Below are 13,202 nucleotides of genomic sequence, written 5' to 3' on the forward strand. Positions count from 1 at the left end.
AGCAAGGCAATAAATCCCACTGGGCTTGGTGGAGCAGGTCAAAGGGCAATTGTATAGAGTTCTGGTAGCACTTCATGTTGCTACCGTGTGTTTGTGTGTGTGTGTGTGTGTGTGTGTGTGTGAGATCTATGATCTTCTAAGGTTGTGAATTGTTGTGTGTTTGAGTGAGAGGGAGAGACAGAGAGAGAGCAAGAGAAAGAGAAAGAGAGAGAAAGAAAGAGGCAAAAAGATATAGAGGGAAAATGTTTGGGTGATTAGAAAAGAACAACACTGGAGATTAAGGTGTGTGTGTGTATTTGTATGCGTATGTGTGTGCAGGCTCAAACAAACAGTGTACTGACACTGCCCAACACACCAACAAAACGACATAATCCGTCCTCAAAGCATACTCACGTTTCCTGCACCAGGCAATGTTGGCTCGGATGAACAGCGCCCCCCAGAGGCCACCAAATATACCCAACAGGATGAAGGGGCCAAGCTCCAGCAGGTGCCAGGGGGCGTGGAACTCCACGTAGAACAGCACCAGGCGGCTGTTACCAAATGGGTTTATGGAACGAAGTGTGAAGGCCGCCACAAGGGCGGCGAAAAAGGACCGCCACAGCGTCTTCAGAGGAAAGTAGTAACTGACCTGCATGGAAGAGAGAGACAGAGATTTTTTTTTTTTTTAGAGCTTGATACAACAACACAGAGATATTTATTCCAGAGGTGAGAAGCAGAGTTCTCGGTACGCCTTTGTTGTAAGGTGGAAGACTCGGCTAAAGGAAGACCTACATGAGAAGAGTCCTGGCATTTTTCCTACTTGATCAATACAATACTTTACCGATGTTGTGTTACGTCGTCCAACGAGTTCAGTGTGACCGAACAGCCAAGTCCAATTTCTCATACACGTAAAATGACTTCGCTGATAAAGCAGATTTTGCTTCCAACTCATTCCTGTTCTCACAGTCACAGTGGGTTTTGGTGTACATGGACTTGTTGCCTGACAGAATCGGTTTTACTAGAGGAATTCACAACACATGCTTCCCACAGGTGCAAGTCCTGCACGGGTCCGCATTATCCGTGGTCATTACAACATGTGAATCCTTGCAGGAGTTCTAGTTACAAACCAGATAATCGGCTTTTTTTTTTTTTACAAAATCTCCCACTCCTTTTTGTCAGTTCTAGTACTGCATGAATCCATGGCACACATTTCATACATATCAAAATGTTTTGTGCTGAAAAAAAAACAAAAGAAGCTGTCCGTGATGTTTTCCTGACCGACGAAATCAACGTGTCATGTCTAAAATTTTCGGCATGAGTAAAGTAACACACATATGCCATGTGGGCCTTTCAGTGAAGTCACAACATGCAATGCAACAAGCCACATTATGCACCTTGCAGGGCACATCCCATCTGGAACCACCCAGCAATGTCATCACATTGACTTGCCACTTAAAGGGCTTCTGATTCTGACAGGTTGTTTTGCCATTCAGGATAGAAAAGCCAAAATATAACATATGGGATGAATTATACGCAATAATCTAAACGAGTAATAAAAACATTGGATACAAATGTAGTGCAGTCACATCGTACCTCCTCCAGGCTGAATAGTACTCCACCTATGGGGGCACCAAAGGCCACAGACACGCCGACAGCTGCAGCTGCAGACAGCACCTAAAACAGGTCAGTAGGACACAGCTTAGTTTAAATTGCTTATCATACTTAAAAGCTTTTATTTTGCTCCCAGGCCATCACAGGGCCCACACACACAGACACACACACACACACCTAGGGACAATTTAGTATGGCCGATTCACCTGACCTACATGTCTTTGGACTGTGGGAGGAAACCGGAGCCACTGGAGAAAACCCACACAGACACGGGGAAAACATGCAAACTCAACACAGCAGATGACCCGGGATGACCCCCAAGGTTGGACAACCCTGGGGTTCAAACCCAGGACCCTCTTGCTGTGAGGCGACTGTGCTAACCACTGCACCACCGTGCCGCCCTACCCAAATGAGTTTGGCGTGAAAGCCAGCTATGATCTCTAGCCCAACATGGGGGGGGGGGGATTTTTTTTTTCTTCTCTCCACTATGTTCTCTACCTCTCGTCGCTTGGCCTCATTCTTGCGGTATTTGGTAAACAGATGACAGAGTATGTTGGCGCAGCAGCATGCTACGTGGACCAGGGGGCCCTCCTTGCCCAGGCTCAGCCCAGAGGAGACGGCTAGAACCAGGGTGACGGTCTTGATGATCAGGGTCCACTTCCCCAAGTAGCCCCGGATGATAAACCCGCTTAGGATAGTTTTGATCTGAGGAGAGAGAGACGGAGAGAAAGAAGTGGGGACAAGAGGGAGAATTGTCAATGTTGAAAATTCATAATTTGCTATAAAACATAAACAATTCAGTTCCCTAAACTGTGGAAATCATTTTTTTTAATCACATTTTTGAAAGAAATCATTTAGCATTTTGTAAACACTGAGAAAGAAGGGGTGTCCGGGTAGCGTGGCGGTCTATTCCATTGCCTACCAACACAGGGATCGGCGGTTCGAATCCCCGTGTTACCTCCAGCTTGGTCGGGCGTCCCTACAGACATAATTGGCCGTGTCTGTGGGTGGGAAGTCGGATGTGTGTGTGTACCTTGGTCGCTCTACTAGCGCCTCCTTTGATCGGTCGGGGCGCCTGTTCGGGGGGGAGGGGGAACTGGGGGGAATAGCGTGATCCTCCCACACGCTACGTCCCCCTGGTGAAACTCCTCACTGTCAGGTGAAAAGAAGCGGCTGGCGACTCCACATGTATTGGAGGAGGCATGTGGTAGTCTGCAGCCCTCCCCGGATCGGCAGAGGGGGTGGAGCAGCGACTGGGACGGCTCAGAAGAGTGGGGTAATTGGCCGGATATAATTGGGGAGAAAAATCCCCCCCCAAAAAAAACAAAAAACAGAAAGAGAATGAGAGTTAGGGAGGGTTTGCATGTGGAGACGGTAGATCAGTGTGTGTGTGTGTGTGTGTGTGTGTGCGCGCGCATGAAGGATTATTGAGTACGGAAATAAACGCTTTATCTCTGTGTGAAATAAAAGAGCAGGAGAAAGAGGTGGGTACACTTTAACAGGTAATCAGATAAAGTCAGAGAGGGAGAGAGGCAGGGAAGAAGACAGACAGACAGACAAACAGACAGACACTAGTATGTTTCAGGCCTGTTAACAATCTTCCTTCACCACACTTTTAGGTTCCCAAAGGGACATTTAAATTTGGGAAAAAAACATAAATAAATAAAACTCACCAAATTAAAGTTTAAAAAGCTGCAGTGTTGTTTTAAATAATGGGCAGATAATAGGAAAAATACCGCAGTTGTTACAGAATGAAAGAAGAAGAAAGTGAGAGCGGTGAGTTTGGGGTAAGTGAAATAATGGACCTATCCATCTGTGATGTGCTCAGGAAATGAGAAGAAATATTTAACCCCCCTCTCCCCCACACAAAAAAAAAAGCTTAGAGAATATGAAAACAATTTGATGCAATTGTCTGATACGGCCGACGGGCTGACAGCCCTGCTTCCTCTGAGAAGCCCTCAAACCAGGGTTTACATTCAGAGCCAGCAAATGATGAACCGAAAAAAAACTAAACAAATGTAATATCCGTAAAGAAAATTACAGGGGATTAGGCAAGCCGGGACTTCCAGATATCCTGTTCGAATTTTGTCAGAGGAAAAATATCCCACACCAAGGTGAACACTGGAAAAATGAAGCAGATTTATGAGGGGGGGGGGCTATCTTGCAGTAGAAAAAGGTCTAGGGAGCAAAACGGTGACTGGTTAACATTGAGCATGTTTGTATGTAGGGTGTCTGGGTGGCGAGGCAGTTTATTCCATTGCCTACCAACACGGGGCCCGTCGGTTCGAATCCCTATGTTACCTCTGGCTTGGTTGGGCGTCCCTACATACACAATATGGCCATGTCTGCGGGTGGGAGGCCGCATGTGGGTATGTGTCCTGGTCGCTTCACTAGCACCACCTCTGGTCGGGGTCGGGGTCGGGGGCGCGAGCGGGGCAGGAGGGAACTGGGGGGAATAGCGTGATCCTTCCACGCACTACGTCCCCTCTGGCGAAACTCCTCACTGTCAGGTGAAAAGAAGCAGCAGGCGACTCCACATGTATCGGAGGAGGCATGTGGTAGTCTGCAGCCCTCCCCGGATCGGCAGAGGGGGTGGAGCAGCGACCGGGATGGCTCGGAAGAGTGAGGTAATTGGCCGGATACAATTGGGGGGAAAAGGGGGGGGGGGGTCCCAAAAAACAAAACAAAACAACAACAACAAAAAACCCCAATGAGTACATTTGTATGAAATGTGCTGGTAAAATACAGGTTAATTGATAACTGACTGATTGATTAATTGACTGATGATTGAGCTCACCTCGGGTATCCCAGAGCCACAAGCGTACGGAGCGAACGCTCTTACCAGCGTAACCGCCAGGAAAGAGAAAAGCAGAGCCCAGAAGACATACATCATGAAGTTCACTATGTAAGCAAACGCACCCTGTGTGAGAGAAGTAAACACACACACACACACACACAAAGAGACACAAGGTCAAGCAAATTCAAGGACGATAATGTGAACATTGCATATCGCATGTCACGGCACAAAGTCTTTTAAATGATCCAGCATCTGCCTTTCATTTACCTTGCATCCCTTAAGAGTCACAATAAGCCTACCTTAAGGTTTAAATATACATATGGAAATCATCGTGTCGGAGCCTGCAGGACTCGGCCAGTAAGCAGTGTGGCGTTTCGTATCGTGTCATGACAGTTTATAATCAGTAGGTGGAACTAAAGAGACGCTGTTTTGTGTAATGAGAGTGACATGAATTGACATGTAGACGATAACTGGGGCCAAGGCCAATCCACAGAGATGTGTGTGCTCGTGCTCGTGTGTGTGTGTGTGTGTGTGTGTGTGTGTGTGTGTGTGTGTGTGTGTGTGTGTGTGTGTGTGTGTGTGTGTGTGTGTGAATGTATACCCCAAAGATTTTTGAGGGAGTGCACCAAAGTCATACCAAGTCCCAGTGATTAGAAAACATAAACCTGACTTGTCATGTTAACATACAACTAATTCATTTCACTGAAAAATACACACACACAAATATTAAATATAAACACACACACACACACACACACACACACACACACACACACACAACGGTGAGGTCCAAAAGTCTGAGACTACCAGTGAAAATGCCTCTATTTTGCATTATTTTCACATTTAATAACACATTTTTCATTACAAATGATAATAATCATCAACAATTGGAGTGAAAAGTTGAATCTTTGAAAAATGTACATGAATTTAAGAATCCCTTGGTATTTGGTATACCCCCCCTTTTGCACTCGAGCTGGCATGGACTCCACAAGTTTGTGCAGAACCTGACGAGCCATGCTGTCCCAGCATGACCTGACAATGTTCCACAGAACATCCTGTGATAACACAGAACGCTTCGCTTTCTCCGTCCTCAAGTGCCCCATAATTGTTCAATGAGGTTGAGGTCAGGTGACCGTGGAGCAAAGTCCATGTCAGTCAGCACTTCTTGGTCTTCAAGTAGTTCTTGCACAGCTTTGAGGTGTGTTTGGGGTCATAATCCTGCTGCAGTACGAATCCTTCTCCACAAAGATGCAAACCAGAGGGTACTGCATGTCTGTGAGGAATGGGGTGGTGCTTTTCCTTTATGAGGGTGTAGCTGACTTGGTGCAGGTGTGCAACTCCAGAGGAGGCAAAACCACCCAGACTTTGAATATTCCCACCACCATGTTTCAATGTTGGTTTGATACATGGTGGAATCAATCTCTCTCCTGTTCGTCTCCTTACATGTGCCCTTCTGTTACTGCCATCAATCTCAAAACCTAGATTCAAAAGTAAAACAGGATTTCTTTCCAGTGATCCACTGTGAAATGCTGGTATGTCTTTTCCCACGCCAAGTGTTTGGCCTTGTTTCCCATTCCTGAGAAGTGGTGTGGAGACTGCTGCGCGTCCTCTGAGAGCATCACCAGACAGCTTTCGTTTGACAGCCCTTTTGCTGATTGCTGATTGGTTGCGTTCTTTATTCAGCAAATTCTGTTTGTGATGACTATGCTTTTCTATCTCTCAGGGGACAAAGCTTGATGTATTGATCTTTTTTGGATCCCCCCCTTCCACCCCAATTGTATCCGGCTAATTACCCCACTCTTCTGAGCCGTCGCGGTCGCTGCTCTACCCCCTCTGCCGATCTGGGGAGGGTTGCAGATTACCACATGCCTCCTCCGATACATGTGGAATTGCCAGCCGCTTCTTTCCACCTGACAGTGAGGAGTTTCGCCAGGGGGACGTAGCGCATGAGGGGCTCACGCTATTCCCCCCAGTTCCCTCTCCCCCCTGAATATGCGCCCCCGACCGACCAGAGGAGGCGCTAGTGCAGCAACCAAGACACATACCCAAATCCGGCTTCTCACCTGCAGACACGGCCAATTGTGTCTGTAGGGACGCCCGACCAAGCCAGAGGTAGCACAGGGATTCAAACTGCCAATCCCTGTGTTGGTGGGCAACAGAATAGACTGCTACAATACTCGCACGCCTTAAGTATTGATCTTTTGATGGTGTGGTGCCTTTTGGTCTGCGTGATCGTGCTTTGGATACAACTGATCCAGTTTCTGCCAAGCATTTTAGGGTGCCATGCACTGCCCACTTATAAACCTTCAGTCTAGCCATGATTGACACTGAGAAAGCCCCTCTTTGCTTTGAATAACAGCACAGTGGTCCAGTAGTGAGCACTGTTGCCTCATAGCAAGAGGGTCCTGGGTTCAAACCCCAGGCCGTCCCAGGTCCTTTCTGTGTGGAGTTTGCATGTTCTCCTCCGGTTTCCTCCCACCATCAAAAAGACATGCATGTTGGGTTTAATACTCCTGTCTGTGCCCCTGAGCAAGGCAATGGCAAGAAAAACTGGAGTTGGTGCCCAGTCGCTGCAGCTGCCCACTGCTACTAGCTACACGGCTGCCCACTTCTTCCAGTGTGTGTGTTAGGATGGGTTAAATGCTGAGGATGAATTTCGCCACGGGAATTAATAAAGTACATCTTATCTTAATTTGACACTTTCATTTAGTTCTGATGCTGTATTTCCCACTATCACAATGCTACTTAGCAGTGATGGCTGGTGGTGATATTGGGTGGGTGGGCTAACAAACGCATTATATATCAATCAATAGTTCATGCTGCAGCAACAGCAGCATCACATCCAAGATGCCAAGTTACAGCAACAACACTATATACCTTGTTATAAAGTTGTTATAAAGTGCTCCACAACAACCCTATAGAGAGGTACCCACAAGAATGGCCTGATGCCGAAAAACTCTTTCTGTATCCGTTTCTCTTTCTCTGTCTCACACATACACATTTTCTAATTTTGTTGGATAAATGTTTCAAATCCACAATTCCCTGTTGGGTCCAAGCCTTGTCTCCTCCAAAAAGTTAGCATGGGAAACAGAAAAGGGAATTCTTAGCTGCATTTGCCATTAGTCAGTCCTTTTGTTTAAACCAAGTAACACAAACGTATTATTGTGTTGTTCATCCTGTGGTTTTATTTGAACATCGTTTGGATGATGTGTCCCCAGTCTCTTCACTTCCAGTTATTCCTCCAAAGGCATCGAAGAAAATGGACGATCAAGTAAGTAATCCAGCTCGTTCATGCTAACGCCCCCGCTCACCTTCCCCTCCCCACTCTTGCACAAGTAGCACTTCACTGTCCGTATCGTTACTCTATACACCCGCTGTCATTGGTCAAGTCTCACTGTATGTACCGTTACTCTGTACAGACACTGTCATTGGTCAAGTCTCACCATACGTACTGTTACTCTGCACACCCGCTGTCATTAGTCAAAAGTCAGCGACCTGAGGGCTGAATGAATTTAGCCAAAACGATCAGTAAATCAAGGAGGCGTGGCACGACACCTGTCACTCATTTACTATTAAGATGAATGGAAGCTGATGCTACTGTGTTTGGTCTGTAAAAATAAGCCCATTTAGACATATCCTGTGTTTTTCTTGTGACTATTTGGTGCTGGTCCTGCTCTAGCTTCCACCAAAATTTAAAACAATCTGTTCTAAGGTTTTTTTTAAATAATAATTTTCTCATCTTGATTGTAAAAACATAGGAGGGCTTAGCCCTGTTAGCCAATTTAGACCAGCCATCCCTGCTACATAGTGAGTAATGTTCTGTTGGAAGATTGAGGCACAGCCATATTCATAACAGGTGAACAATGTCACAACTTGTTATGTTTGTAAATGTTTCTAAACCCTCCAACTTTCTGATTATTTCCAGGTTTACATGGAAATATCATAGATTTCTGACATGACCTCAGGCTTTTAGACCCTACTGTGTGTACACACACACACACACACACACACACACACACACACACACATAGATAGATATACACACTAAGCAGCCAAAACATTAAAACCACCTGGCTAATATTGTCTAGGTCCCCCTCATGCCACCAAAGCAGCTCTGACCCATTGGGGCATGGACTCCACAAGACCTCTGAAGGTGCCCTCTGGTATCTGGCACCAAGACAGATCCTTTAAGTCCTGTAACTTTCGAGATGGGGCCTCCATGGATCGGACTTGTTTTTCCAGTACATCCCACAGATGCTTGATCAGATTGAGATCTGGGGAATTTGGAGGCCAAGGCAACACCTTGAACTCCTTATCATGTTCCTCAAACCATTCCTGAACAACTTTTGCTGTGTGGCAGGACACATTATCCTGCTGAAAGAGGCCACTGCAATCAGGGAATGCCGTGGCCATGAAGGGGTGTAGCTGGTCTGTAATCATGTTTAGGTAGGTGGTACATGTCAAAGTAACATCCACATGAATGCCAGAACCCAAGGCATCCCAGCAGAACATTGCCCGGAGCATCACACTGCCTCTGCCGGCTTCTCTTCTTCCAACACAGCATCCTGGTGACATGTCTTCCCCAGGTAAATGATACACACCCACACCCGGCCGTCCACATGAAGTAAAAGAAAACATGATTCATCACACCAGAACACTTTCTTCCATTGCTCCATGGTCCAGTTCTGATGCTCATGTGCCCATTGTAGGCACTTTCGGCAGTGGACAGAGGTCACCTTGTGCTCTCTGAACAGTCTGCATCTATGCAGCCACATACACAGCAAGCTGTGATGCACTGTGTTCTGACATCTGTCTATCATAGCCAGCATTAACTTTTTCAGCATTTTGAGCTACAGCAGCTCTTCTGTGGGATGTCATGAGATAATCAATGTTATTCCCTTCACCTGTCAGTGGTTTTACGTAATGTTTTGGCTGATCGGTATATATTTATATGTATGTGTATTATGGCGGTGATACCAACCATACCATCTTACCTCGCTCGTTCCTGCGATAAGCTCAGCCCAGCTCTTCCACTGGGGACACTTGTCCCGCTCCTGAAACGTTATCTTATTGGACTTCCAGCAGCAGTGCTCATGGTTGAACCAGAAGCCATTAAGACACACCCCTTCCTTCATGTCTGTCAGCCAATGTGCAGAGATGTCGATACCACCGGCTAGAGCACCTAGTTGGGGGGAGAAGGGTTGTTAGTTTACAGATGGGATTGGGTTTGGGGGATGACCTTGCTTCAACTATGTTTTCCTGTCACATCACTGTCCAATTGAGTCGTACATATCATCATCATATATCAAAAGGGTAAGAAAAACTATAAGTAACTAATGACTTAACATATCATGGACCTCAATAACTGTGCACTTTCTGACGATAAACAGAACAACGATCATTGCCAAGGACCATAATTCTAGTCAGTTCTTTCCTTTACATACTCTGTAAGGATGAGAAAGGAACAGAAGCTGCTAAGCAGATGCAGACAGGGTGAAAGCACTTTTTATCATAATGCTATAAAAGGCAGGCAGCATGTCTGTTCTTTATACACACACATATTTCTTTTTGAACAATCAAGTTCTACCGGAGCACTGAGAAAGTCAAATTGATATTGATTCTGTCTGTTTTTGTCTTTGGTCATTGTGCCCCCTAGTGTACTCCAGGTTACTTGAAGCCATGACTTATTTGGTCCTGTGTAGCTTAATGGACTGAGAATGGCATTAATACTGCCGGGGCCAGGGCTTCCATTCCTATGGGGCCTCCCAAATTGGGGAAGAAAAAAAAATATATATATAATCCAGTTAGTCAAGTACATTTTCTATGAGACAGTACAAGCCAGTTTCAAGCTATAAGCAATCATCAGCTGATGATTGCTTATAGCAATATATATATTCCAATAATATTAGAGTTCTTTGATACAATCATCCACCGAATATCATGTGTAGTTTTATGTTTTGTATATTTCATGGAAATATAAGCAGCCATTTATCTTTCATTTATCTTTTGCTTGTATGTGCGTATGTGTTTGTGCTTGTATGTACATAGGCCTGTGTACAAGTGTCTACATATTTTTGTGTGTGTTTTGAGATTGTCAGTGTATGCACGTAAGTATGCATGTGTGTGAGAGAGAGAGAGAGAGAGAGAGAGAGAGAGAGAGAGAGAGAGAGAGAGAGAGAGAGAGAGAGAGAGAGAGAGAGCGAGAAAGAGAGTGAGAAAGAGAGCGAGAGAGCGCAAGAGCGAGAGAGAGCAAGAGAGAGAGCGAGAGAGAGCAAGAGAGAGCAAGAGCGCGCAAGAACGCAAAAGAGCAAGCGAGAGAGCGAGAGACAGCGGGAGAGAACAAGAGAGCACGAGAGAGAGAGCGAGAGAGAGAGCGTGAGAACGAGACAGAGAGAGAGAGAGAGCGACAGCGAAAGTGTGTGTTTTACCTGACATGAGTCCCACCAGCAGCATGAGGAGCCAGCCGGAGAAGGCATCGCTGATACTGTGCAGTAGAGCCACAGTAGACTGTCTACTTTTATTGGTGATCTGTGGGGGGGAGCAAAGGACAGATGGGGGGATTTTAAAGAACACACAAGTAGTGTCCTGACAGCTCATCCAGACTGCACACCGGATACCATACGACAGTTCAAAACAACAACACCTAGAATGACACTGGATATTGCGTCGGTGTTCGACCACTCTGAACCCCAGAGATCAACTCATGGTGGTACCTCAGTTTTATCTCCGATTCTTTGGTATCTGTTGGCAAAGGTAATACACGAGCTTGTCCCGCCATATCTGGTAGGTACAACACTGCTTCGTCCTCAAACTCACTACTACCTCCTTCACTCTTCCACATTCACCTGCTATGCTGAAGATGTAAAAAGCTATGTGGCGTAGCATTTTTCCACGGGGATTTAGTAAGAGAAAAAGCATCTCAGACTTAGTTCTCCTGGGTTCAAAACCAGGTCCATAACCTGTGCCGCACCCCTCTCCTTCTCCTGAAACTCTCTCCTGTCTTTTCTGCAGTGGCTAAAACTCATTCGGCGACTTTGTCATCAGTGAGAGAATATCTTTCTGGCGAAACTCAACCCTGCAGCAGCAAGAGGATTCAAAACAATGCCGTGATGCAGACGTTAACGGTGCAAGAACTAAAACCTACACAATGAATAAACTACTTCAGAGGCACCCCACCAAATAGTTTTATACCATTTCTATTCACACCGTGCAAGAGCCGACAACTGACTTTGAAGTGAGCAGGAAAAGTCCCGAACGTCGGTTTTCACAGTATTTGAGCATGCAGGAGCGTCACAAATGATCAGACCCCAACATCCACACCTTCACCATTTGTTTTTTTTTTTTACAAATACAAAAAAATACATTGTAGTCTGGGCGGCACAGTGGTGCAGTGGTTAGCGCGGTCACCTCACAGCAAGAGGGTCCTGGGTTTGAACCCCGGGATAGTCCAACCTTAGGGGGGGGGGGGGGGTTGTCATCCAAGGTCATCCTCTGTGCGGAGTTTGCATGTTCTCCCTGTGTCTGCGTGGGTTTCCTCCGGGTGCTCTGGTTTCCTCCCAGTCCAAAGACATGTAGGTCAGGTGAATCAGCCGTACTAAATTGTCCCTAGGTGTGTGTGTGTGTGTTTTGGCCCTGTGATGGCCTAGCGGCCTGTCCAGGGCGTCTCCCCACCTGCTGCCCAATGGCTGATGGGGTAGGCTGCAGCATCCCACGATCCTGAGAGCAGGATAAGCGGCTTGGATAACGGATGGATGGATAGACATTTTAGTCTGCGTTTAGATACTAGTACAACAGGCTGATTCAGCCACGGTGTGATAGAAGAAACCCCAATTAAACCAGCTTTTCATACCTGTGATGATATAGTTCACCACAATTATGGGTTATGAGAGTTTGGTAAAATAGTACTTTCTGCCAAGTAATTATTCCATTTTGTCCAGGTTTGGACACCCTCCTCCTCTCCACTCCTTCCTTCCAAAAAAAAGTTAAAAAAAATCTGCTTTGCCACAAGCTGTTTAGGTAGAATCTATTGTAATTTATACTGTGCTTACTGTAAATATTGTTTACTGCATTGTATTCTTCACATTTAAAGGCACGTACTCAGATCTGTGCATATTGGTGTTAAAATGTCCCTTCGCTGGTGACATCCATTCCATCCATTATCCGAGCCGCTTATCCTGCTCTCGGGGTCGCAGGGATGCTGGAGCCTATCCCAGCAGTCACGGGGCAGCAGGCGGGGAGACACCCTGGACAGGCCGCCAGTCCATCACAGGGCCTACACACACATTCACACCTAGGGACAATTTAGTACGGCCGATTCACCTGACCTACATGTCTTTGGACTGTGGGAGGAAACCCATGCAGATTCGGGGAGAACATGCAAACTCCACACAGAGGATGACCCCTAAGGATGGACTACCCCGGGGCTCGAACTCAGGACCTTCTTGCTTGGAGGTGACCGTGCTGACCACTATGCCACCATGTTGCCCCTTTTAATACTGATGATCAAAAAAAAAATTTTTTTTAATCACTTTAACATTGATGATTAAAGAAAAACAATTTGATAATTGAAAAAATAACATTTAAATTCAAAATGTCGACAACTAAGAATCTAAAATAAATCAACTTACAAGTCAATAAATCAACAACTGTACGACTGAAAATTCAACACAAATGTCAAAGACGAAATCAACCTCAAATATTTCACAGTCTGGTACAAGTTATGTAGCACACCACACAATCTCTTGATCTGAATTTACTACATCCAATTTACTACATCCACTTATGTCTTGAAAAAGGCAATGCATTTTGCTCGTCC

General features: G+C 45.8%; 1 protein-coding gene across 1 annotated transcript in view; it reads right to left on the reverse strand.

The window, feature by feature from the left end:
- The window catches only part of LOC130130991 (H(+)/Cl(-) exchange transporter 5-like), a 64,583-nt gene that overhangs the window by 25,722 nt on the left and 25,659 nt on the right, over nt 1-13,202 (reverse strand). Inside the window, exons 4-9 of the mRNA XM_056300851.1 lie at nt 10,816-10,915; nt 9,382-9,569; nt 4,388-4,510; nt 2,089-2,295; nt 1,573-1,653; nt 394-628 (exon numbers count right to left, since the gene is read on the reverse strand). Coding sequence (XP_056156826.1) covers nt 394-628; nt 1,573-1,653; nt 2,089-2,295; nt 4,388-4,510; nt 9,382-9,569; nt 10,816-10,915 — 934 coding nt within the window. The remainder of the gene's footprint in view (nt 1-393; nt 629-1,572; nt 1,654-2,088; nt 2,296-4,387; nt 4,511-9,381; nt 9,570-10,815; nt 10,916-13,202) is intronic.

This window comes from Lampris incognitus, chromosome 20 (genome assembly GCF_029633865.1).
Source record: "Lampris incognitus isolate fLamInc1 chromosome 20, fLamInc1.hap2, whole genome shotgun sequence".
Taxonomy (NCBI): Eukaryota; Metazoa; Chordata; class Actinopteri; order Lampriformes; family Lampridae; genus Lampris; species Lampris incognitus.